The sequence below is a fragment of the Rhineura floridana genome, chromosome 8, assembly GCF_030035675.1.
Source record: "Rhineura floridana isolate rRhiFlo1 chromosome 8, rRhiFlo1.hap2, whole genome shotgun sequence".
Taxonomy (NCBI): domain Eukaryota; kingdom Metazoa; phylum Chordata; class Lepidosauria; order Squamata; family Rhineuridae; genus Rhineura; species Rhineura floridana.
In genome coordinates this window covers 58,692,639-58,720,350 of record NC_084487.1, presented here as the reverse complement: position 1 = coordinate 58,720,350, position 27,712 = coordinate 58,692,639, and the positions used below count along the sequence as shown (strand labels likewise).

The 27,712-nt window shown below is 40.9% G+C and overlaps 1 protein-coding gene across 1 annotated transcript in view; it reads right to left on the bottom strand.

Annotated features, from left to right (window-relative positions):
- Positions 1-23,522: 23,522 nt before the first annotated feature.
- The window catches only part of EPYC (epiphycan), a 51,782-nt gene continuing 47,592 nt past the window's right edge, over positions 23,523-27,712 (bottom strand). The window contains exon 7 of the mRNA XM_061637785.1: positions 23,523-23,693. Coding sequence (XP_061493769.1) covers positions 23,523-23,693 — 171 coding nt within the window. The remainder of the gene's footprint in view (positions 23,694-27,712) is intronic.

Below are 27,712 nucleotides of genomic sequence, written 5' to 3'. Positions count from 1 at the left end.
TGGGAAGCATCAGAATGGCATTGGGGGTATTTTCAATTTAACATTGCGGAATGTGAAAATCCCACGCTGGCTATAGTATACAGCCACTCTTGCGGCTGTATAAATACGCCACTCTCGTGGCTGTATAATGTCAGGCATGCTCAGTAAGAAGCAACTGTCAGTGTTCTAAAAGCCAGACTCACAGCTGCTGGGATTGCCTAATCGGGGCCACACCCACGCCAGACATTTATTTCACTTGAGACAGTCATGGCTTCCCCCAAAGAATCCTGGGAAGTGTAGTTTGTGAAGGGTGCTGAGAGGAGACTCCCATTCCCCTGACAGAACTCCAGTGGCCAGAGTAGTTTATCAGCCGCTCTGACTCAAGCTCTTGGAGGGGGAACAGGTCGTCTCCTAGCAACTCTCAGCACCCTTCACTAACTACACTTCCCATGATTCTTTGGGGGAAGCCATGACTGTCTAAAGTGAAATACAGGTCTGGTGTGGATATGGCCAGGGACAGCTTTGGTTTACATTTGGGTAGGAGGCTACATGTGCCTGCTGTAGAATAAAAAGGTGGGGGAAATGTTGAAAAGCAATGATACTGTTCACAATGTTTTCCTTTAGGAAGGGAAAGGGGCTTCCCCTCTGCCCAATGCCCACCCATCCAATCTCCTCCTCCCCTCCCTTTCCCTCCCCCAGGTCACTTTCACCTATCCTAAACATGATGGCACAGAAATATATTCAATTGAACTCCAAAAATATGCAAATGATCAAACTGACACTCCCTTCTCCCTCCTATCCCCTCCCTGTTGCCCCTTCTCTCCCCCTTCCTTTGCCCTTCCCCCCCCCCAATTTCCCTGCTTTTTAAAGTTTGATAGAAATATCTATTGGCTATAGGTACGTTCTTAACCCGCAATTTTTTTTGCCTTTTAGTGACTTATCCATGATACTTGTAGTCTTGCTTTCTTCCTTTGGAGAGGACAATTCTGTCTTCTTTCATATGCACCCAGAGAAATTGAATCACATTTGCCTGATGGAAGATTTTGACATAGCAAAGGGATGCTTGCCACTACCTCAGCAGGGCACCAAAACTACCAGCCCAGGAGTGATGGTTGCTCATTGTTTGGCTATGCAGATGTTCTGTCATCTAGAGCAAGGGTTCAATAGGGGCAGGGTCCAAGTAAGTCTTCAAAAATCATACTGAGAGTCTTGTCTTCTAAGCTAGGAAGGAGAAACCAGCTAATGCCACATACTGAAACCTGTAAGTTCAGGTGATGTCTGGATCCAGAGGAACCAGACTGTACCAGTCCAGTAAGCTACTTTCTTCACCTTCCTGACACAGATCCAATAGGATCCCTAATATAGGCTTTGGAGTCCCCTCCCCACATCCTTTGTGTTCCCGTCCTCCTATGGGGTTGTGTGGTATAGGGATTAGAATTCAGGCACACCCCTTAGGCTGGACTGTAATGTGAGAATTAATGCATATTAAGACTTTCCTCAGAAGCTTTGTTTGGCCTATCCATTTCATCTAAAATACAGTGACTGGAAACATCGGCCAGGGCCTCCTTGGTGGTGGTGCCAACACTATGGAACTCCCTCCCTGGGGACATGTTCCTCTTATTGCCATTGAGAACATGCTTAAAAGATATTTTCCCACTTATGTCTCAGGACTTAACTGCATCCTTCCCATCTCATTAGGAGCCTCCTATGTTAGGTCAGACCAACTCTAGTCCTGGGAATCTTACTAGTGAGCCTGCCATGCCAAGTCTGTCTTGCTATTTCTAGCCCAGACTTTCTTGATCTATTTTTCTTACATCTGTCTCTAAGACTCTTGTCTTGCTTGCTTCTTTCCTTTCTCACTAAAGGGATATTTTTTGGGTACCAGACAGTAACATTAAGCTCTTTAATTATTATTATTATTATTATTATTATTATTATTATTATTATTATTGTTGTTGTTGTTGTTGTTGTTGTTGTTGTTGTTGTTGTTGTTGTTGTTGTTGTTGTTGTTGTTGTTGTTGTTTTGTTTTGTTTTGTTTTGTTTTGTTTTGTTTTGTTTTGTTTTGTTTTGTTTTGTTTTATCTTGGAAACTCATGCAAGATCAGTCTCATAGGTATGAATCTGCTACACGCATTGAGTTTACACCCATGAGAGCTAGTGCAATAAAATGTCCAGCATGTGTTAGCCCTTTCTACCAAATTCTCTACATTATGTTCAAAATCAATACCCCCAATCTAATTAAATTTGGCCACATTTAAGTCTTTGTTTTAAATAAGGCTTATGCATAATTAACTTTAGTTGGATCAGAGCTAATTTATATTTAAAAGGGCTGAACTTGTTTAAATGATTTCCTGAATCAATTTTGAGTCTGAAAACATGAACTTTAATCATTCTTAGCATTCTGAGATTGTCAGCAAGCCTGTGAACCACACCAGGCAAAGACAAAACAGAACTGAAAGAGGAGAATACACATTTATTTAAGGATCTGGACATCAAGATCTGTTTTGAACTATCGATGAATCAAAAGTTAGATACTTTGCATCCTATAGTCACTGTATTTTTATGACTCACAGGAAATGCTAAGGTAAGATTCCAGATCAATATCTTCATATGTTTGGCTTTTCTGACTGCTCTCATCTTCACCAGCCTCCTCATCTCCTGTGAAAATATTTTTCTCTGGAGTCATAGCTGAAATGGTGGCCATGCAACTGGAACTCGCTGATGCTATGTTGCAATCTTTATCTCCTGTGGACTGTTGTAGTTCTGATTTTTTCTTATCTCTGTTGCCTGCAGCAGCAGCAGCAGCTGCTGCCTGCTCTTGACACATGTCTTGGTACACTTGATCCATGATAAACTGTGTTGTGTTCCTAGGGGCACACATTCCTGGTGCTCTCCACCCACATAGATTCATGGGATGCAGTCTCCCCTTTATAGATGCACGTGTAAATGTAAACAAGTGCTGTTTCCTGAAGAACTGCTCCTGACTATGGCGGTGGCTTTTACAGATCCTACAAAATCTGGATTTCCACTGGTGACCTGCAGTACACCAATGCTTTGTTTGCTTTTTCTTTTGTGATGTTGTTTTCCTCCAGCAATCTTCCCTTTTCTTCCATGGTCTACCATTCTTAGAGAAATTGCAGTTCTTCCAGTCTGAAGAGTGATTATCTTTGGGTCGCTGGGGTTTGGTATCATAATGGCTATGGTGAGACACTTCTGGATTGTTTCTTTCAGCAGTTTGGGCCCTCCCTCCCATGACTGGCCATTGATTGGTGTAGCCTTGTTCCACACACAGCTGCTGACAACACTGCTGTTGCTGTCTCCACATCCTAGGAGATAAATGGGAACCCTGTTCCAAAACAACAAAAACCTCTCTTTCTTTGGCAATTTCTGCCTTCACAGGGATTTCTCCTTTCACAGCAGCCACTGCTTGTTCTGTTTGCTATGTGTTATGTGTTTTGTGCTGCTGCCCTTAATCAGCTGGGCACCAATTCTTGATTTTCCAGTAACTTTTCTCCTGGTCCTTTACTGTCGCTCCCTCTTTCTTTATGGCTTTGGTGCCACTTCTCCTAAATCAATGATACCCCAGTGTGAGATGCTGCTTGGACCCAGATTCAATGGGCCATAGGTGTCATACCACTAGGGGTGGTGACTTCCTTTCCTCTTGGGAGCTCTGTATAGATTGAATAAGCATCCCTATCACCCTAGGCAACAGGGGACCAATCATAAAGCAATGGGAGTGGCTGCAACTTGACATTCCACTGGCTTTAACAGGGTGGGGCTGTGATGTGTGTTCTTTGGAGAGAAGCTTTATAGAATCAAAGACTCTTGTCTTCCTTAGGCTTCAAGACAGCTGACCACACACATTTGTCATGGTAGCCATGCTGGTGTGCATATTTCAGCTAGACATAGCTTAAGCCAAATATTATTTTCAGATGCCCCAATCAAGTGTATCAGTAATCAGTAAAGTCAATACATGCTGACCTCTGCCATATGACACTATTATGACTCCAAGACAAGCTGTTGCCAAGGGTTTAATAAGGAGACTATGACACCTAACCTTTTCATAACAACTAAACCCCAGACCAACACCGCTTTAATGTTCATTATTACCCTACTAGTTATGCAGTACTTTACATATTGGCTTTCAAAGTTCCCCAAAACTGTAGATGTACCTTATGAGTTCTATTTTTCAGAACAAAAGGTTGAAAAACAAACCCATCTCATGATTTTCGTGTCCAAATTATGCAGGAATGGAGAGAATAAATTGGTGAAGAGAAGACCCTATACTTTTCATGTCTGTCATATATACTGGATTTCAGGACAGTTCCAAACATGATGCTTGGCTAACAGTCAACATGTTTAAATCTACCAAAAGTACCAATTCCCTAACATACATACATGCATACATACATACATTTATTAGACAATTTATATATTGTTTATATTTAAATGAAATTCTAAGCAGTATGCAACATAAGTTAAAACATCTTAAACATCAAGTACAAAAACATTACAGTGGACAATCTGTAAAACACACTAATAACTGAACAGAACTTTCTCTTTAGTATCAACATTTAGTATAAACTGTGCAAAACAATTAAAACTGCCATACACCTTTATAACAGCAAACAGAACTTCATCTAACTACAGTTGGAAATAGATATTATTCAGTTTACTCAAGCACACCTTTACAAGACCAACATACTCACATTAATCAAACATATCAAATGTATCAACATTCTAAACCAATGCATTCAAACTTACTATTTTAGGACACTGCACATCACACTCTGCAAGTACTCACATAATTCAGTCTCACATCCTGAAAACGATACACTCACCAGTAAAATCTAAATGCATACAAACAAGCTACAACACACAAAACAGTCATACTTCATTCCCTGTTTTGAATAGAATGTATTGTTGTTGTTATGTGCCTCCAAGTCGGCTACGACTTATGGCGACCCTATGAATCAGCAACCTCCAAGAGCATCTGGCATGAACCACCCTGTTCAGATCTTGTAAGTTCAGGTCTGTGGTTTCCTTTATGGAATCCATCTCTTGTTTGGCCTTCCTCTTTTCCTACTCCCTTCTGTTTTTCCCAGCATTATTATCTTTTCTAATTAATCATGTCTTCTCATTATGTGTCCAAAGTATGATAACCTCCATTTCATCATTTTAGCTACTAGTGATAGTTCTGATTTAATTTGTTCTAACACCCAATTATTTGTCTTTTTTGCAGTCCATGGTATCCACAAAGCTCTCCTCCAACACCAGATTTCAAATGAGTTGATTTTTGTCTGATCTGCTTTTTTCATTGTCCAACTTTCACATCCATACATAGAGATCGGAAATACCATGGTCTGAATGATCCTGACTTTAGTGTTCAGTGATACATCTTTGCATTTGAGGACCTTCTCTAGTTCTCTCACAGCTGCCCTCCCCAGTCCTAGCCTTCTTCTGATTTCTTGACTATTGTCTCCATTTTGGTTAATGACTGTGCCGAGGTATTGATAATCCTTGACAAGTTCAATGTCCTCATTGGAAAGTGTGAATTTGAGAGATTCAGCTTCAAATGCAAAGGGAATCAAATTTCTCCACCCTCCCAAGTTGGAGCAGAGAAACAACAGAGAGAAGATTCTTAACCCTTTCCTTGCCCATTGCTGCTCTGCTCCAAGTTGCTCTACTTAAGGTTTTATTTGCCTCTCCTGGGTTGCAAAAGTGTTTATCCTCACAAACCCGTGTTTTGAACCATGTATGGGTGGCTTCAGGGCAATTTGTAGCAGAGAAACAGCAAGTAGAGTAGGAGCTCACCTGCTCCTCTTCTGCCCCCCATTGTTTTCCTGAAACAAAAGCTTGTTAGGATTAAATTCCACATGTTTGTGTGTAATGTGTAGTTAGGTCTGGAGTGGAATGTCAAAGAATTAGATTGGATCCAAAGGTGCCATCATACGAACAGAAGACACTTCTGCTCGTCCCTATTTTTTTGGTGATTATTCCTTTGCTCTGCAGCCCCCTTGCACATCATCTCATGCCTTTCCAAAGTGTTTCCCAGCCTTCAGGATTAGCTGGAGGAGGGGGGGGAATGTAGGCACTGCAGTGAGAAAGGGGAGGATGAAAAGGCCCATCATGCATAGAGTGTTGCTCATGGAGCTTATGATCCAAGCCTTTGTGAATATTGGGATAAGCAAGCCTAACCAATATCCTATTGATTTGTATGGGATAAAGTAACTAGGATTTAATCTAGGGTACAGCTGATGGGGCTAAACCTGCTCTGTTCCCTAGCCACTGGGTCACGAAGGCCAGGCAACATATTTAGCCCTCTAAACTGTTTGACTACACCCTTTTATTTTCTCAAATAAAAGGCTACCATTCACTCCTGTGTGAAAAAGCAAAACATTAGAATTTGCACCTACTACCTACCTATATTATATTATACATCTTGGAAAGAGATCAATATACCATTCCAAACTATGCTTAAACTTGGCAGTTAAATAAAACAAAGGTTATGATTTTAATATGTTCCTTCACTGATTATTTTCAGAATGACTGAGAAGAGTAATCATTTGAAAAGATAATGGATCCTTGTCTTTCATTCAGTATAGGAACTGTCACATATTCACATACAGGCTTAATTTCCACCTTGCCTAGTATTATTCTACAGATTGTTTAAAGAAGCTGAAGAGCGTAAGAGTTATCTTGCATTTATATATTGAAACTTCAGTTGGAATCAATCTATTGTGAAAAACACACACATTCATACATGGTGTTGGCAAGATATTTTATCATATCTCAACACATGATGGCAGTAGTACTCTGTAAAATGGTGATAGCAATGCCAGTAAATTATCCACTATCTAAGCACTTGATATTGCTTGCATACAATAACAAGAGATTGCTATCTTTACTACATCCTTGCCAAAAAGAATAGTTGTTTACTCAAGTCACATAGACAGGAAAAGGAGAGGCCTAAAGATGAATTGACATGTTCACTTACCAATGCAAATCTGTCATTTCTCTTGTTTATGCCTTTGCCATCAATCTGGAACACGTAATTCACCTTGATACTTTAGTGACCTGCATGTGATGAAACAGGTTGATGAATAGAGTGCAGGTGGCATAAATATTGGTCTGAACCTGACCAAACATGTGAGGTATCATTACCACACCTATCACATGGTGGTGGTGGTGGCAGTGGCTCTGGTGGAGAAAGCTTACTTCTATGCCACCATTATGTTGCAAGTAGCTGTCCAAATAGCTTTTCTGAGTAATGAATGGACTTTTGTCATCTGGACAAGAGATTGTAGTTCTGACACCCTCAGCATCCTGCTGTAACAACTTTACAAGTTACAAAATTGCTCAAATTTGGACAGAGGTGGATGCTGCAGTTAGAGAAAATCCAATGGAGGCATCCAATGCTATTCCACCTATACAGGATCAGATCTGGTACTTAGAAGAGGAGTAGAAAGGGAAAGAAAAATACTCTGAGTGAATGACTGGCTACAAAGGTGGTGCCGACATGAGAGATTTGGATTCTGGGACCATAGGCTATGTTTCCTGGAAGATGGACTGCTGGCAGGTAATGGGTTGAATCGCACAAGGACTAGGAAGAATCTGTTTGGCCACAACATGGAGAACCTTATGAGGAGAGCTTTAAACTGAATCCTAAGGAGGAGGGAGACATAAACTTGGCAGTAACAACTAACAAAGGCTTGTGCACAGGAACAGGAACTGAGAGTATGGCTCTAATGGGGCCCAGTAATAGTCTTCTTAAAATATAAGAAGGAAGCCAGGCTGTAAATCACCTGGTCTTCAGTGTTTGTATACTAATGCCCAGAGTATGGGAAATAAACAGGATGAACTTGAACTCTTAATACATGAGAGCTAATATGACTTGATAGATATATTGCTTCCCTGGGCTCCTGCCGGGAGGAAGGGCGGGATATAAATCAAATAATAAATAAATAAATAATTAAAACTGAAAGTTGGTGGGATAAATTCCATGACTAGAATACAGCAACTGAAGGACATAACTTGCTCAAAAAGAACAGAAAGAACAGAAAAGAAGGCAGAGTTGCACTATGTTAAAAATATGTATCCCTGCACAGAAATACAGGAGAAGCTTGGTAGCTCCACTAAGAGTATTTGGATTAAATTTAACAGGACAAGGAATAAAAGGAACATGGTAGCTGGAGCCTAGTACTGAGCACCCAATCAACGAGAAGACAGGGATGAAACTTTTGCAGAGCAAATTGCAAATGTTTCAAGAAGGCATGATGTAGTAGTAATAGGGGACTTCAATTACCCCGATATCTGTTGGGAGATAAATTCTGCCAAACTCCAGGAAATTCCTGACTTGTGTTGGAGATATCTTTCTCCCACAGAAAGTGGAGGAAGCAACTAAAGATTCAGCTGTCCTTGACTTGATTCTAACCCATAGAGATGACTTGGTGCATGAAGTGGCAGTTATGGGAAAGTGACCACACTATACTTGAGTTCTTGATTTTAAAGGAAGCAAAAGCTAAGAATAACCATACCTGTACCCTGGACTTTAGGAAAGCCAATTTTTATAAACTGAGAACAATTGTAAGTAAGGTTCTATGGCAAGTGACTCTAATGAGAAAAGGAGTCCAAGATGGGTGGGAGTTTCTAAAAAAAGGAAATACTAAAGGCACAATGGCAAACACTTCCATCAAGGAAAACAGGAGGAAGACAGCAGAAGAAGCCAATGTAGCTTCACAAAAAGCTTAGATATGACCTGAAGACAAAAAAGGATGCATACAGGAAGTGGAAAGAAGGCCAGGCCACAAATAAAGAGTATAGACAGGTAGCATGGAATTGCAGGAATGGCATCAGGGAGGCTAAAGCTGAGAATGAGTTGAGGTTAGCGAGATATGCCAAAAGCAACAAAAACGCTTTCTTAAGGTACATCCATAGTAAAAGACAAGAGAAAAGAAATGGTGGTACAGCTACTCAATGAGGATGGCAAAATGGTAACAGACAAAGAAAAGGCAGAAGTGCTCTATTCCTACTTTGGCTTAGTCTTCTTCCAAAAGAATATCTGTGACCCTCCACGGAAACGTGAAGTTGAAGGAGCACGATTGCAGCTTGAAATTGATAGACAAATGATCAACTGGCTGAATAACTCTCAGAACCAATGTCTATTATCTTTGTGAAATCGTGGAGGTTGAGTAAAGTCCTGAATGACTGGAGGATGGCTAATGTTGTCTCTGTCTTCAAAAAGGAGAAACCTTTGCAGCTTGAAATTGATAGACAAATGGTCAAGGAACACCTAATCACTTTGAATGAGTTCAAACCTGCAGGGCCTGATGAACTACATCCTAGAGTACTGAAGGAACTGGCTAATGTTGTCTCTATCTTCAGAAAGGAGAAACCTGGGAACTACAGACCAGTCAACCTGACATCAATCCCTGGGAAAATTCTGGAGCACATTATAAAGCAGTCAGTCTGTAAGCACCTTGAAAACAATGCAGTGATTACCAGAAGCCAACATGGATTTATCAAGAACAAATCTTGCCAGACTAATCTTACCTCATTTTTTTATTGGGTAACCTCTCTGGCAGACTGTGGGAATGCTGTGGACATAATATAGCTCAAATTCAGGAAAGTGACCCACGATATTCTGATTAGCAAACTAGCTAAATGTGGGCTGGATGGAACAACTATCAGATGGATCCACAGTTGGCTCCAGAATCATACTCAAACAGTGCTTGTCAATGGTTCCTTCTCAAACTGAGAGGAGGTAACGAGCAGGGTACTGTAGTTCTCAGACCTGGGCCCAGCGCTCTTCAACATTTTTATTAATGACTTGGATGATACAAAATTGGGAGGGATAGCTAATACCCTGGAAGACAGAAACAAAATTCAAAGGGATCTTCATAGGCTTGCAACGTTGGTCTGAAAACAACAGAATGAAATTTCACAGGGATAAGTGCAAAATTCTACACCTAGGAAAAAGAAATTAAATGCACAGTTATAAGATAGGGGATACTTGGTTCAGCAATACTACATGCGAGGAGGCTGTTGGTGTTGTTGATCACAAGCTAAATATGAGCCATTTTAGGCTGCATTAACAGAAGTATAGTTTCCAAATTGCACAAAGTATTGGTCCCCCTCTATTTGGAACTGGTTCAGCCTCATCTTGATTATTGCATCTAGTTCTGAAAACCGGACTTTAAGAAGGACGCAGACAAACTGGAACAGGTTCAGAGGAGGGCAACGAGGATGATCAGGGGACTAGAAATAAAGCCCTATTAGGAGAGACTGAAAGAACTGGGCATGTTTAGCCTTGAGAAGAGAAGACTGAAAATATGATAGCACTCTTCAGGTACTTGAAAGGTTGTCACACAGAGGAGGGCCAGGATCTCTTCTTGATTGTCCCAGAGTGCAGGACACAGAATAATGGGCTCAAGTTGCAGGAAGCCAGGTTTCGACTGAACATCAGGAAAAACTTCCTAACTGAGCGGTTTGACAATGGAACCAATTACCTAGGGAGGTGGTGGGCTCTCCAACACTGGAAGCATTCAAGGGGCAGCTGGACAGCCACCTGTCGGTTTGGATGCCTGCATTCAGCAGGGGGCTGGACTTGATGACCTTATGGGCCCCTTCCAACTCTATAATTCTACGATTCTATTATAGCTGCCTGAGGATGTGGACAAGTTGCTTAAAGAAGTGCGGCCAACCATCTGCCCATTTGACTCTTGCTCATCTTGGCTTCTTAAAGCTGGCCATAGGGGATTGTCTGAGTGGGTCCAGGAAGTGATCAGTGCTTCATTGGAGGAGGAGAAGGTACCATCTGCCTTGAATGAGGTAGTGTGTCCCCTCCTTAAGAGGACCTCCCTGGACCCAGAAATGTTACACAACTATTGCCCAGTGGGAAATACTGTATATATCCTCTTTTGGGGCAAGGTGATGGTGGCAGTGCATCTTCAGGCACACTTGGAAGTGTTTGAATATCTGGATCTATTTCAGTCTGGGTTCAGGCTTGGACATGGCACTGAAAGTGCCTTGGTTGCTCTAGTTGATGACATTTTTGGGAGAGAGATGGGGAAGTGCAACCTTGGTCATTCCCCTCGACCTCTCGGCAGCTTTTAATACCATTGACCATGGTATCCTTCTAAAGCAGCAGAGAGAAGTGGGGGTTGGAAGCACTGTATGACAGTACTTCTGCTCCTATTTACAGGGCCATTTCCTGAGAGTAGTTATGGGGAGCCACTGTTCAACAATTTGAAAGCTTTCCTTTCCCACAGGGTTCCATCTTGTCCTCTGTGCTATTTGATATCTATGTGAAGCTACTGTGGGCTGTTATCAGGAGTTTTGGAATGAAGTATCACCCCTATGCAGATGATATCCAGCTCTATCTTTCTGTTCCATCTCAATCAGGAGAGGCATCTGAGATGCTAGCCAGGTGATGGGCTGGATCTGGGCCAAGAATCTGAAACTGAATCCTGAAAAGAAAGAAGTGTTGTGTTCCAAACTGGCACTTCAGAATAAGGGCCATGTGACTTTGCTCTCTCTGATGTCACCGTGTAGGTATAAGTCATTATCTTTATGACTCTGCACTGTCATCTGGTTCATGGTTGGTATTATGGTTGGTATCATGGCTTGTGGTGCTGGGGGACTTCAACATCCATGTTGAATGCCCTTGCCAGCTATTGTAAACAAGAGCTCCTTGAAATTAACTATGACAAATCGAAAGTCATGGTTTTTTCCAGAAGAAGATTAAAACATTGCTGGCGGATTGGCGATCATTCTATAGAGCAGGTTTCATCTTTTAAATACCTTGGGATGATATTTCACTCCTCAGGTTCATGGCGTCCCCAGATAAGAAATGTTATTACCAATGCACAAAGAACTGTTAAGGCGTTCCTCTCCTTTTATTATAACAATGGTGGCCAGCATATTCCCTCTGCTATTCAGATTTTTGTGGCTAAAGTGAGTTCCCAACTACTTTACGGTGCCCAAATTGGTAATTATAACAATTATGTGCCTTTTGAAACTGTTCAGACAAAATTCCTGAGATCGATTTTCGGCATTCCATCTTGCATTCCTAATTCTATTGTACGTCTAGAAGTGGGGCTCATTATGATGGAGGCACACATATGGCTGCTCAAATTTAATCTGTGGTTAAAATTGCTGTTCGCCCCTGAGGGATTGGCCCCACTAATGCTAACCGATGGTTTCTGCTCAAAATGGAAAAAGTCCCTAACTGCCAAATTACTATCCCTAGGATTTTCTTTCCCTATGATACTGACTGTGGGCTTTTCCAAAGCAAAATCTCTCATCTCCCAACGAGTCTATGATATGGATTTACAAACCCATTTAACTAGAGCGACTGCCCATTCCGACCTCAGGTATAATACAAGGCTATTTGCTCTGGCCCGCTGTCTGTTTAGCCTGACCGTCCCTAAACTCAGGCTGGCATTTACTCTAGCAAAATTTAATAGCTTACCATCAGTGCTTCTAGAGGCTAGGTTTAAAAAAATCAAATATGCCGAACGATTATGCCCTTGTGACACTGACGCAGTGGAATCGGTCAGTCATGTCCTACTTCCCTGCCCTTTTTATCATGTCCTCCGGGCAGACTTAATTACTCCAATCTTACAAAGATTTTCTACTAGAGATGAAGCCTCTCATGTCGATCTCCTCTTGTCTGACCGTATTTCCCTTATAACAGCTAAGGTAGCCAGCTTTTGCGCAGCCACCATCCATTCTTGGAAGTTGTTGCTATCTCCCTAACTCATTCAAGATGTATACTGCCCTTTCCTAATTTAGACTGTAACTCTTCCAAGCTCCTGGTACCCTTAAAACTATCTGTAAAACATTTGCTTCTACTGAGTCCTACCCAGTCTACAAACTTTTACCTTGTTGAAATGTTAATCGTAATTTTATTAGACATACTTGGTCTTTTAAAGCTGTATTTTAATGTCAGATGTTGTCTGTGTAATTTTATTAATGCTGTTTGGTCTGTGACCGTATAAAACTTTACTACTACTACTACTACTACTACAACATCCATGCCGAGACCGCCCTGTCGGGAGTGGCTCAGGACTTCATGGCCTCCATGACAACCATGGATCTGTCCCAGGTAGTATCTGGCCCCACCCATGTTGCTGGCCACACCCTGCACCTTCTGTGTGGAGGGGGATGATGGTGATCTTGGTGTGGAGGAACTTTCTGTAGTTCCTTTGTCATGAACAGATCACTACCTGGTGGGGTTCAGACTTACTGGGACTCAGAACATCTGCAGAGGTGGGGGACCGATTAGGTTGGTCCGCCCCAGAAGGCTGATGGATCCGGATGGTTTCCTGATGGCCCTTGGGGATTTTCCTGTCACCTTGGCAGGCGATTCTGTTGAAGCTCTGGTTGACCTTTGGAATGGGGAAATGGCCAGGGCAGTGGACACAATAGCTCCTGAGTGTCCCCTCTCATGAAGCAGAGCCAAACCAGCTCCTGATGGTGATGAAACGAATGAGACGGAGACTAGAGCGACGTTGGTGGTAGACTCGGAGCGAGTCTGACCGAACACGGGCTAGAGCCTATTTGAAGGCCTCCTCCATGGCAGTGCAGGCAGCAAAGAAATCTTTCTTTTCTGTCACCATTGTATCTGCGAGGAGCCGTCCAGCGGAGCTGTTTTGAGTGGTCAGGGGTCTTTTACATTGTGGCCCCGAGAGGGCAATATGGACCACTCAACAGCCCGCTGTCAAGAGTTTGCACGGCACTTTGCAGATAAAATCGTTCAGATCTGTTCCGACTTAGATGCTATAATTGATACAGTCTCAGAGGATGTAACTTTGGCTTCTGCCTGTCCAGTAATGATGGATTCTTTTCAATTTGTATGGCCTGAGGACGTGGACAAGATTCTTGGAGAGGTGAGAGCCACCACATGTCTGCTTGACCCTTGCCCTTCCTGGCTTATAAAAAGCGCCAGAGAGGGACTGGCTGAGTGGGTGAAGGGAGTGGTTAATGCCTCCTTATGTCAAGGCAGAATTCCAGGTTGTCTAAAGGAGGCAGTTGTAAGGCCTTTGTTAAAAAAGCCCTCCCTGGACCCCTCTATAATGGATAATTACCGGCCAGCGTCCAATATTCCATTTTTGGGGAAGGTAATAGAGCGTGTGGTAGCCTCCCATCTCCAGGGATTCTTGGATGAAACAGAGTATCTGGATCCATTTCAGTCTGGTTCCTGGCCTGGTTATGGGACGGAGACGGCTTTGGCCAGCTTGGTGGATGATCTATGCAGAGAACTGGACAGGGGGAGTGTGTCCCTGTTGGTTCTGCTGGACCACTCAGCGGCTTTCGATACCATTGACTATGGTATTCTTCTGGGTTGCCTTGCAGGGATGGGACTTGGGGGCACTGTCTTGCAGTGGCTCTGTTCCTTCCTGGAGGGATGAACCCAGAAAGTGGTGCTGGGGGATTCCTGTTCGACCCCTTGGCCATTGGCCTGCGGGGTCCCTCAGGGTTCAGTTTTGTTCCCTATGCTATTTAACATCTACATGAAACTGCTGGGAGAGGTCTTGACTTCCGGGAAGGGTGACTTAGCCTGTGCCTGCTTTTGAGACGGGCTCCTGCCTCAAAAGAAGCTTATTCAGATATATCAGTCAGTTTTTTCTTTTTTTTTTGACTGATTAAACTTCTCCCGGGTAGGGAGAAACGAAGAGATTAACCTCAAAGCCTATTTTTGTTGGGACGACCAGATCTCATTAATTTATGGGACGAGGTCCAGCCGACGAAGGTGGGACGGATTTTCAACAGCAAGCTCTATCTGTTAAAGCGAACGTTCATCTTATCTTCTAAGAGAGAACGCACTAACAGGCAAGCACCCTTCTTTCTATATTTTTCTTTTACTTGACTTAAATTGTTGCTGTTTAAAAGAGATTTGCCAGATTGATCAGTTTTTGACATCTCACTGGGGAGCCATAACTTCTCTCTGCTACGCACTAATTAATAGCTTATCTCTGTTTTTGTTGCAAAAAGCTGTCCTGGATTTGCATTCTAAAGATATACACAGAAGAGGGATTTCTATTCCAGATTTTTATTTTGAAAAATATTATACTGTTTTGAGACTACTCTCTTTTTGGTCTATTTTATTTTGACGAATCTGTTTCTTGACGATTGCCATTAATTGTTTCGATCCTGGGAATTGCATTTTGTTTACTTAACTATTGGAGAGATAAGGCTGTCTGCTCTGTTTATACTGTGATGTCACCAAGTTTGGAGAATTAACCCAATTGTTGCTGAAATAAGAAGTGGTTTTCCTATATTTTTCTTTTAAAATGGCAATTAAGAAAGTGGCTGAAAATCTGGAAATAACTATGTTTCAGAAAATAATGGATGAGATTGAGATAACGAAAATTGAATTGAGTAAAATGAAGCAGGAGATTAAAGATATAAGGGTCCCTGTGAGAGAGGTGACCCTGGAAGGGGTCCCTGTGAGAGAGGAGACCCCGGAGATTGGAACAGGGGTCCCTGTGAGAGAGGAGACCCTGGAGACTGGAATAGGGGTCCCTGTGAGAGAGGAGATCCCGGAGATTGGAACCAACGTGGAACAGGAACAAGATTTGGAGTCTATGGACTTTAGAAATAAAATCTATTGTTTGGAACTCAATGTTATCTCTGAAGAAATGAATGAAGATTCTAGAGATAAAGTTATCAATGGCATGGATAATCTTCTGGACTGGAATGATGTGATGGAGCCCAATATAGAGAAAATCTATGGAATTAACTGCAGCCATGTGACAATGGAAAAACTTTTAAGAGATGACCCAGTGTATTTTGAAAAAAAGAACAGAGATATGATTTTACAGCAGTATTTCAGCAACCTATTCAGAATGGATGGCAAGAAAATATTTGGGATAGAGGTAATTCCCATCAGACTCTTACTATATGACTATGGCTTTGACAGCAAGATTATTATGGAATACTGATAATGGAAGATTGGATATTGAAATTACTGGACTTAACAAGACTACTGAAGATGGAAGATGGAAAATGGAACTAATAGAGATAATAGAACAATGGCTACTGAAATTATTGAACCTAACAGATTCTGATGTGATGGATTAATTGAAATGTTTATTTTGACTATGGTTATGACAATAAGATTATCATAATTAGTAATGAGATGGATTAATCGATATGCTTATCTGGAAAAAAAAATTGATAGATATATTTCTTAAAGAATTGAAACCTCTCTTTGACTTTTTGTGGAAAGAATAAAGTAATGTTTATGAGATTTGATGATTAAGTAAGATAACTACTGGAGGAAAGTGATTTTATAATATGACTTAAGAGACAGGATTGTTATATATTATAGACTTATAACTGATTTGATCTTTGACAAATGGGAAGTCAATATTTTACTCTTTATTTTTTATTTTTGTTTTTTTTTCTTTTTTTCTTTTTGTTTAACTATTTTTGATTTTGTTTTTTGTCTTTGAATGTTTTGTGATTTTGTCTTGTGTGTTTTATGAAAATCTGAATAAAAATTATTGAAAAAAAAAAAAAAAAAGAAACTGCTGGGAGAGGTTTGGGGTTCGGTGCCATCAATATGCTGATGACACCCAACTCTATTTCTCCTTTCCACCTAATTCCAAGGAAGCTATCTCGGTTTTAAACCAGTGCCTGGCATCAGTGGTGGACTGGATGAGGGTGAACAAATTGAAGCTTAATCCAGACAAGACAGAGGTGCTCCTGGTCAGTTGTAGGGTGAATCAGGGAATAGGGATACAGCTGGTGCTGGATGGGGTTACACTCCCCCTGAAGACACAGGTTCGCAGTTTGGGTGTGCTCCTGGACTCAGATTTAAACTTGGAATCCCAGGTTTCAGAGGTGGCTAGGAGTGCTTTTGCACAGTTTAGTGTGCCAACTGCGGCCGTTCCTTGAGCCGTCTGATTTGGCCACGGTGACACATGCCTTAGTTACATCCCACTTAGATTACTGTAACACGGTCTACGTGGGGCTGCCTGTTCGGGAACTTCAGTTGGTTCAACGTGCTGCAGCCAGAATGTTAACTGGGGCGGGTTACAGGAACCATACAACTCCCCTGTTAAAAAAGCTCCACTGGTTGCCAGTCTGTTTCCAAACACAATTCAAAGTGCTGGTGATGACCTATAAAGCCCTATGCGGCTTAGGTCCAGGCTATCTATCAGACCATATCTCCCTGTATGAACCTGCCCGGGCCCTGAGATCTTCAGGAGAGGCCCTTCTCTCAATACCTACGACCTCACAAGTACGACTGGTGGGGACGCGTGATAGGGCCTTCTCGGTGTCTGCCCCTAGGCTTTGGAATTCCCTTCCTAGGGATGTGAGAATGACCCCCTCCTTGCAGTCCTTCCGGCGTCAAGCAAAGACCTTTCTATTCCAACAAGCCTTTGGTATTGACAGCTGCTAAAGATAGGGCTTGACAGGAACTGCATTGCTAATGCCTAATTCCTCCATTTTTAAACTGGTTTTTTGATTCTCTTTTAGCTATAAATATGAATGGTTTTAATATTGGAATTAGTTTAGTTTTATTTTAATCTAGACTCTGTATGTTTTAATTATATGTGTTTTTTATCTGGAAGCCGCTGCGAGTTCCAGTTTTGGAAGGATGGCAGGGTATAAATAAAGCCAACAACAACAACAACAACAACAACAACAATAATAATAATAATAATGTAGTGAAGAAGAAATATAAGCCCTATTAAAGTTTTAACAATGAGACTGAAGGAGCTGTAGACTCCTTCTGGTGCTGTGAAGAAGGGCTGTGAACAGGAGCAAAAAAGCTGAATTGAACCTTTTTTGGTGGAAAATGAGGGAAAGGCAGGGAGGGGAGAAAGGTGTCACAGAACTGACCAGTTCACTTTTTTCATCATCATTGCTGTGCAGCCACTACCATCATGTATTTGGTTTCTCAGTCTAGGGCACTGAGAGTGCTCCTGGATGCTGTCTATTTTCTCAGAAGTTCTTAGAGTGAGGGCAGGAAGCTATGCCCTCACTCTGGTTTCATGATGATGCTACATCATCACAGCACGCAAAAAGGGTGGGGATGGAAGTATCAGCTTAGCCCTACAGAAAGGATTTGTGGCATGCTTTTTGCACCCCTTGGAAGTGTAGCCTTTGCCTTGAAAGTACAGTGTGGGTTTCCTCCCAGAAGGCATGGGCTCTGAGAGGCATCTCTATACATCAGTTTGATAATACATTGGGATTGCAGAATGTGGAAACCTGCAATGAATGATGATGAGGTGTAATAGACACTAAACAGCAGCAATGAAGGATGAGGGCTCACCCATGCCCCTTTGATTGGTATCACATTGTAACATTGGATCCAAGGGGTTCTGAGGTGAGCACCAGACAGGTGTGCAGCTGATAAATGGCCAGCTGTGAGCCAGTGGCCCTGAGCCTGTTACCATGCTTTCTGGGAACACATATTGAAGGTATTTTCCACACTCAGGGCATAACTCCTTCAACAACATGAATTACTGAAGGAAGTCATTCTGGTCCTCTCCCTTCTGTAGCCCTAGCTATATTCTTCCAGAGGACAGTCTGCTTCAGTCTGGTAGAGTTGACTCCCAAACGAGCACGTTTAACCAGATCAGATGCCCAGGGTGGCAACTGAGAAGGGGAACAATAGTGACTATCTTTGTTCTGAACAAAAGCCATTTGATGGGGGAGAATATCAACAAAATCGAACCTGGTATCGGATCCCGACTGAATTCACTAGTTTGCTATCTCTTTGGAATGGCACTTATCTCTTGAAGTGGGCCACGGCTGTAATCGGCACTGATTTTGCGGTCGCGACTGCAATCGGCAATATTTCCCCCCCCGAAGTCCTTCCCCTATTTTATGTATTTTTTTCATAATGAAGATGTGTTAACTACAGGATTTCCATTTGTCCATTATATGTTATGAAAAAAAATCATTATTATTGCAATATAATGCAAAAAATGCCCATATATGTCTTCAGTGTTAATTGTCAAATCATCCTGCAATGTCATGTTTTTCAAACAAGATATCTCAGAGCATTCTGAATCTCTTGTGTGGGAAACATTACAAGGATGATACTGACCCACGGTACCCACCTCGCCCTGCCCCCACCCCTCTTTCATTGCTGCTGTCCTGAGCTAACCAAAGGCTGTTTCTCTCTGTGTGTGTGTGTGTGTGCTAAATGTGTGTGTGTGTGTGTCACTGTGTGACTGACAATGACAGACAGTGTCTGTGTGGTGCAACGCCACCACCGTCTGCCTGCCTGCGCCTCTCCCACACTCTCTCAGACTGTGTTTTTTAAATTTCTATTGCCGTCTCTTACAAGACCCTTGTTGATGTTCAATCATTGGCACAGCTCCTGGTGCCCTGTCTAAGTGTGAGAGTTTTAAACGATTTAAATAAACTGGGAATTCATTGCTTAAACCAGATAGTAAAGCAACCTAAACATTATGCAATGTTTTTCTCCGCCGCCAAAAAACTACATGGAATGCTGTCATTTATATAAGTATCTACTAAAACAATTACATAATGTTTGCAACCCAAAAAAATACCCCTGAGGATTGAATCACCCAAAAATGTGTGCAGCAGGTCAAATTAGCAAGCACCAAAGGAAGTGGAAACAAAGAAAGGATGGACCAGTAAAGAAACAATGGACTATCAAACTGCATACAGATTGGCACCATACAGCAAACCCCATCCCTATTTGACACTGGACTGATCTGTTTTGGAACTAGTTGGAGGGCCGCACAAGAACTCAGGGTTCTCAGTTGTCAATTAATAAATAGTAAGCCATTCTCCTGATTACATTATGGTGTGGGGGGACAACTACTTTGACTTGGTCTGTTCTAGAGCTCCTTAGTCCAAGGCCCAGAGGGCCTAGATGCTCTCTTGTTCATATCAGTAGATGGTTGTGAATGGTCCTGAAAACACACCCTGTCTTGGATGGGTTGGCAGACAAAATGGAGACAGAAGTAAAAAATGGGGATCTGACAAAAAACATGGAAGTAACGCTTCCTCATAAGAACCTCAAACCACTTCAGGGCTCCCCCAAAAGCCACTGTCCTTACCTCCAAGAGTCTCTTTATTTCTACTACTTGCCTGATAAAAACGACAAGTTGCACCCAACCAGATTTAGAGTGGTAGCAAGATGCAAAGTTCAGGCAGGAGGATAGTCCCTTTAAAGATCTCTACTCATACAAGAAGAGGCAAAGCTTGGGAGTGGGAGCCAGGCCAGGCCAGGGAAGGATATAAAGGCTAATTTTGGCTCCTTATTGGAGCAAATTGTCAGACTCTGAGCTTTAAAAGGGCCATTTGCTTCAGTATGTCCAAACAAGTAATTTGCTTTCTTACCTGACTGATTGCTACTTTGCTTTTGTCTGTCACCTAATCTTGGCCTGTATGAACCCTTCATAGTCGGGACAGGACAGGACAGTTCTATTTTAACTAGGAGAACTGACCATAGTTGGCACTGTTCCATTTCAAGAAATTGGCTGTGGAAGAATATTATCTGAAAAGTTAAAGTTGAATTAAGTATTAGGTAGCATGATGGTAGTGAGGAATGCATATATGGGGAAGGAACATACTAAGCACAGTGCTTCATATTTTAATGTTCTCTGCCTTATGACATATTAAAATATATGAACAGATACATTCTACAATATACTTTTACTGTTGCTCTGAGCTCTGGTGAGCTTAGCAGAGATGAAAGGAGTAGAGATTTTTATTTCTTCCCTAATCTAGTACAATGATTGTGACAAAGACACTGCACATACTTGGTATGTATTTATTTACTTATGTAAGTACATTTCCTCTCTAGTGCAAAGCAATGTTCAATATTTTACAAAAGAGTATATTTATTTTTAATATTAATATTTTAGTAAAACAACCTCATCTGGTATCTGGTTGGCCACTGTAGGAAGCAGAATACTAGACTATATGGACCTTTGGTTTCATCCAGCAGGGCTCTTCTTTTGTTCTTGTGAAATAAATTGTGGAAAAGACTAGCATGTGTCAGAAATATAGAATATGATTAAAAACAAGGTAGCAGGAATCATTACCTATTTACATACCAATCAATCAAATATTTTTATTGATGCATCGACCATTACAAACAAACATTACAAAGCCAGTTACTCCATGGACTGTTAATCTCCAAGCATTTTAGTCTGAGTGTCAATAGCAGTAATTAAAAATCTGGAAACATTTAAAATGACATACGGACATAAGGACATATTTTCAAAATAATTCAAAATAATTTCAAAATAAACATATTTTCAAAATAATTCCATCAGTTCTGTCCCTCTCACCCTTGTAAATATTAGAATACAAAAGCATGTGTGCTATAATCTCAATAGCACCTGAGCCACATGGACAGAATCTCTGATTATTTATTTATTATTAAATTTATTAGCCATTTTTCTTCAAAAAATGAACACAAACTGAGGTACAATAAAAAGATTAAAACTAACACAACTGAAAAGTAAAAAGAAAACACAAATCATGAATAAAATGGTGGAACAACCCACCACCTGAAAGAGGTTACGACCTCAAAAGCCCTCCAAAAACCCTCCAAAAATTAAGAGCCAAATGCCTGGGAGAAGAGGAATGATTGTGCGGTATATCTTGGAAGTGTCCTTCCATCATCATAGAGGGCATTCCCAGAAAAAAATGCTCTCCTATACTTTGGCACAGATAATTTGCCAAGATAGAGGGTGCATTCATTGGTAGGGGAACGTTTAATCCTAAAACCTACAGGGGAGCAGGAATGATTTGACAAGGCTATCATTCTTTTTCTATCAGCATTAAAATTCTCTGCTTGATCAAAAATTTAGCATGTAACCTGTTAATCACACACAGCTCTACAGTAGATAAGCCAAGTGAAGACATCTTTTGTGACAGAACTTTTTTCCATGAGGAGATGTATGAGTCCTTCAGTGTAAGATGAACATATGAATCCACAGCTTCCCTACAGAACAATTTGTTCCACTAGCATAGGGTTTGACTCCAACCCAGGCTTGTTAGTGTGTATAAGGCTGCTTCCAAATTGAGAACTGAGCCAACTACACATTTTGGAGCACCCAGAATAGATCTCAGAAATAAAGATTGGACCCTTTCGATAGAGGAATGCAGGTCCATAACGCACACTGCAACTCTGTATAGAAAATATGAAACTAGTTGCGCCTTGAAAACCTTGACTACAGCAGGGACGAAACTACCACCTTAGTAAAAAAAAAAGTAAAATCAATGTTGATCATTATTCAGTTTTGTAATTGCAGCCTTTCTGTGCACTGTCCATTTAGAAGATCTATGAAAGTGGATACCCAGGTACTTATAAGAATCAACCTATTTAATCACATGCCCATCTATTTTCCAGCTAAATCTGGTTCACATTTTGGAGTAAACCAATGCTTTGGTCTTGGCATACTTGATAGTTGATTAAATCTACACCAATCTCCAAAGCCAGTCAGTGATCTTTTTAGGCCCAATCTAGTCTGAAACAATAATGCCATATTGTCTGCACAGAGAACACTAGAGGTCTTTACCGAGACCACCTTTGGAGGATGGGAATCTATTAGGCATTGTGCCTGTGGTCAATCACCAAGGTAGATATTAAATAATATGGGAGCTAACACACAACCTTGTCTAATTTCCCTAAATGAATCGATAACATTAGTGAAGTAGCCATCAGAACCAGATCTGACTTGAGCAGTAGTATTATGGTATAAATGATCATATTAAAAATAGCAACCGAAGTTTAATTGAAGAATCTCATTTCCTCCACAGGATTTCACACAAGATAGAGTTAAATCTGACTTAAGATCAATAAAAGCTACAACTAATTTTCCTGCCGGTAAATTGGAGTATTTTTCAACAAAATTAAAAAGGGTTCGGCAATGATCCAGTGTGGAAGAATCTTCCTTAAAGTCAATCTGTTCCATGCCAATATTGTTAGAAGACTTAACCCAATCTTAATTGCAAGATAAGAAGTGTACGTTTCCCCAATAATAGAAAGTAGACATATAGGACATAATTAATAGTGCCGGATCTTGTGTCCTTTTTATAGAAAGCTCTACTTTATAAAGAAGGGATTTTAAAGAGAATTATTAATGTATGAGAACGGGTTAGCTAATACGGGGGGGCACCAATCCAGCTTTGACTTTAGGACCTCAGATGGGATACCTTCAAGCCTTGGCACCTTCCTGGGGCTCTACCTATTTACATACTATTCTTATAGCTTTACTATTATAATTTTAATGTGCGTTATTAAAATCATTAACATCCACTTTCTCTAATGTTTGTGCATTTTCTTTTCCTTTTGTTGTAGTTATTTCAGCTACTCTGCATTGGTTACAATATCATATGGAAGCATAGTATACTTCAGAGATTAAATTTGTAATCAGCATTGCATGTTACTGACTTTGACTGTTTACTCATTATTTTACATTAATTAAACCATATTCTACTATTAAGAGCTTTTGAAATAATATGTACTATGCTTTAGAAAGCACACTTGCAAATGAAGTTATGTTTTATAACATTTTGATTGCTGTCCAGGCTTAAAAAAGGCTTCCAACAGGTAAACGGGGTAGACACATATATGCATATGGGGTTTTGCTCAAATTAATGGGATTGCCATCTAGCCTGATGTCTTCAAGAGCTTTACGGATGTAAGAATAATCCTTCATTTTGCAGAAAGTATCTTCATGCATTTCTTGTATGTTGTTGTTCTAAAAAGAAAACAAACATCTATAAAGATTTCTGGTAGCCAATATTTAAATTCCAATGAGTCAATGTTAACATAATTATTAGGAGTGTGCATTGGATTGGACAAATCCCAGGCAAAGTGGGATGCTTGAAGGTATTCTGGAGGCAAAGCAGAATCTCTAAGAGGTGGGTATGAGTCAAAACCCTTGGACCTTGTGGTGAAGGGTAGGTAAGAAATTGAATTAATGTAACAACAACCACCACCACCACTGAAGCACTTTGTGGCACCTTGGAGATCCAGACATCAAAATAATGCTGCAGAGAAGAATATGCTGAAAGCAAAAGTAATGGGTTGTATCCAATCCACCATGTGCATAGTTCTGCTGATAGAACAGGACTTCCATTTCCTTTCCTCCCCCACTCTGTGTGCCCCATGAATCTGTTCCAGAGGCTGATTTCAAGGGTGTGCAGGGAGGATTGGAGGGGACAGACAGGAGAAGAAGAGGAAGCTCTGCTGCATGTATGGATGTTTGTTGCATCATTAGAGCTGCAGCATTGAATACAGCCCAATGTCTCTAAGCTTACCATAATGTCAGGGTAAGGAGGATGGAAGAAGAGAAAGCCAATGTCAGAGTGCAGACAATTCATAGATGAGGAGCTGTTGTGGTGGACGAATCTATCTTGTAATCAGAGAAAATGATTTTACCAGTGTTCCCCCAATCCCACTGCTATGTGGGAGGGGGCAGCTTTGCAAGAACACATAGTACAAAAAGCCATGGACCTATTTGTCTGCAATTTGGCATGTTTCTTACCAGGGGTACCTCTCTTATGTCTGCAATTTTCTGACCAACAGTCCATGTAGCACTGCAAAAACTGTAATGATTACACTTGTGGGAAAAGAGCAGCTATCCTTCTAAAATATGGCAGGATTCATTGCCTCAGAAGGGATGACCTTGCCTGCAAATGTTATCTAATTCTGGTCAACAATTTTTCAAAGTTAGAAATGATTCCTTCTTGAAACTCCCCCCCGCTCCCCACATAAGTCCCTGCCTGTAATTTGGCATATTCTCTCTACTCTGGAGGGGCTAGTATGCTTACAAATTTCATTCATTTCTGTCAAAAGGGGGGAAAGTTATAGTCAGTTTGTGATCCAATAATGAAGAGGGGTGGGGTGGAGAATGAATCCATAAATCAAATTTTGCAGCTTCTGAATTGGTCTGATCCAAACCAGGCTGCTTTATGAAGCACTGAATTGTGGTTAGGGATGGAAAAAATATGTCAATTTCAGCTCTCTCAGATTCTCATTTTTCCAATCTTAAATTGAGATCTCCACATTTCTACAGCAATTTGCGTTTAAAAAAAACTCATGAAAATTCTCCGGCATTTTAGTGCATTTCTTCTAATAAACACATTTTTTGCTGGACACTTTTGCAAGCAATTTCTTCTCATATAATGCATTTTATATATTACTTTAATCATATATTCATTTTATGCATACTTTCCCCTAATATATGCATTTTTAAAGCATTGGTTGGTTGGCAAACTGCATTGCAAAATTCAAACAAGTGTGAATTTTGAAGGATGGCTGTGTTTTGGTTCTCATATTGTTTCGGAAAGTGTGAATGTGATAGATTCAGCTGGAAATGCAAACAAACAAATTTCTCCCCCATCCCTAACTGTGATCCATACCAAATCTTGTAGTCAGTGCACACCTCTAATAATTATACTGACAACAATAACCACAATATGAACTTAATCCTCACAATTAGTAAGACATTTGCAGTAGGGAAGGAAGGCCGACTGTGTGACTGCACAGATGAGTATGTGAGGAATACTAGTTAACATGTAAGCAGACTATTTTCTTCTTTCTGACATTTGTGCAGTTCCACATTTGGATGATTAGTTATCTGACAACCCTGGAAGGTGGTGCTGGTGTTGGTATGCAATGCTGGTATGCAATATGGTATGCAATGCTGCTCTGCAAAAGGCAACATTTCCCCTTCATACCATCCTAAGCAAGCTATTTAGTAAGCTCATAGCAAAGGGTTATTGTAGAGCAAAACCAGTGACAGAGTCTCTGGGATGATGCAGGCAAGCCTTTTGGTACCACAAGATAAAGAAAACTGCTATCCTTTCAGAAAGATGTTGTCAGGTGAAAGTCTAACATCCTTCACTCATTTGAGCTCACTCATAGTCACCCTGTGGATTAGGGAAGAAAATAGGAAAGGTAACATTCTAGGTGATGTGAACATATCCTTGTCTTTATGTGTGCAAAGAAAAAGAGCATCATGGCATAAAACATACAATTCCCTTGCACAACTGGGAGATGTCTCACTAAAAAGCCAACTTGAAAGACAAGAGGCATAAATCACACAAAATCCATGGGCTCAAATGGTTTATACAATATTTGAAAATATTATAAAGAATCCATGCTTAGATTGGAGATTTAACAGAAGATTGCAAATTATTGTTGTTGTTATGTTCCTTCAAGTCGATTATGACTTATGGCGACCCTATGAATCAGCAACCTCCAACAGCATCTGTCGTAAACCACACTGTTCAGATCTTGTAAGTTCAGGTCTGTGGCTTCTTTGATGGAATCAATCCATCTCTTGTTTGGCCTTCCTCTTTTTCTACCCCCTTCTGTTTTTCCCAGCATTATTGTCTTTTCTAGTGAATCATGTCTTCTCATGATGTGTCCAAAGTATGATAACCTCAGTTTCATCAATTTAGCTTTTAGTGAAAGTTCTGGTTTAATTTGTTCTAACACACAATTATTTGTCTTTTTCGCAGTCCATGGTATCTGCAAAGCTCTCCTCCAACACCACATTTCAAATGAGTTGATTTTTCTCCTAGCCGCTTTTTTCACTGTCCAACTTTCACATCCATGCATAGAGATCGAGAATATCATGGTCTGAATGATCCTGTCTTTATTGTTCAGTGATACATCTTTGCATGTGAGGACCTTTTCTAGTTCTCTCATAGCTGTCCTCCCCAGTCCTAGCCTTCTTCTGATTTCTTGTCTCCATTTTGGTTAATGACTGTGCTGAGGTATTGATAATCCTTGACAAGTTCAATGCCCTCATTGCCAACTTTAAAGTTACATAAATCTTCTGTTGTCATGGCAACATACAAATTATGAAGGCCCTTAAAAATGCTTTTGCTAAAGGCTTGGAATTTTTGAGAGACGAAATGATATAAAATAAATGAACTGAGCTTATGGAAAGATCAAAGTCTTGGTCCATTTATTTCTTTAAGATTTTAAGTACATACTTTACAAGGACTTAAGATAACTGTCTTCAGCTCTTGAGAAGCCCCTATACAGATGAATCCTGTATGCTGTCAAAACCAAATCCATTCTCCATTTGCTCAGTCTCCACTGATTTTCCTAGATCCATTTCCCCCCACAGGTGGTGGACACTCTCCTTTACAAAGGGGCCTTAGTGCAGATACTGGAATTCCACTGTCATCCAGAAATGTATTTCCATTATTTTATGATCCCAAAGTGGGATAGAAGATTTTGTCCCACTCAACTTGACCAATCTGTGATAGTCACAATATGAAATTCTTCATATGACCCAAACAAGCCAGATTCAATAATGGTCATGACCATTAATGGTGGAGATTTTTCTCTCACAAGTTGAAGTGATACCTGCTGTACCATAGACTCTCAGAATACAAAGAGAGGAACAAAAAAGGAGGGATAAAACATAACTACTTGAATAATTCATTTTAAAAGACCCCCTGGGACTGCCTTCAAGTCGATTCCGACTTATGGCGACCCCATGAATAAGGTTTTCATGGTAAGCGGTATTCAGAGGTAGTTTACCATTGCCTTCCTCTGAGAAAGACCCCTAAGCTTCCAAAAAAAGAGAGTCTAAGAACGGCAAAAGCTCATGGTATAGAGATCTCCAGAAAAAGTCCCCTAAGTTGCTGTAATCATCACAGTTGGAAGTGGACTAAGCAGAAGGGAACTTGCCACACAGCTCAGGGCATCCAAAAGTCTCCTTGAGGAGAGGGAGGCCATAAATATCAGTGTTCT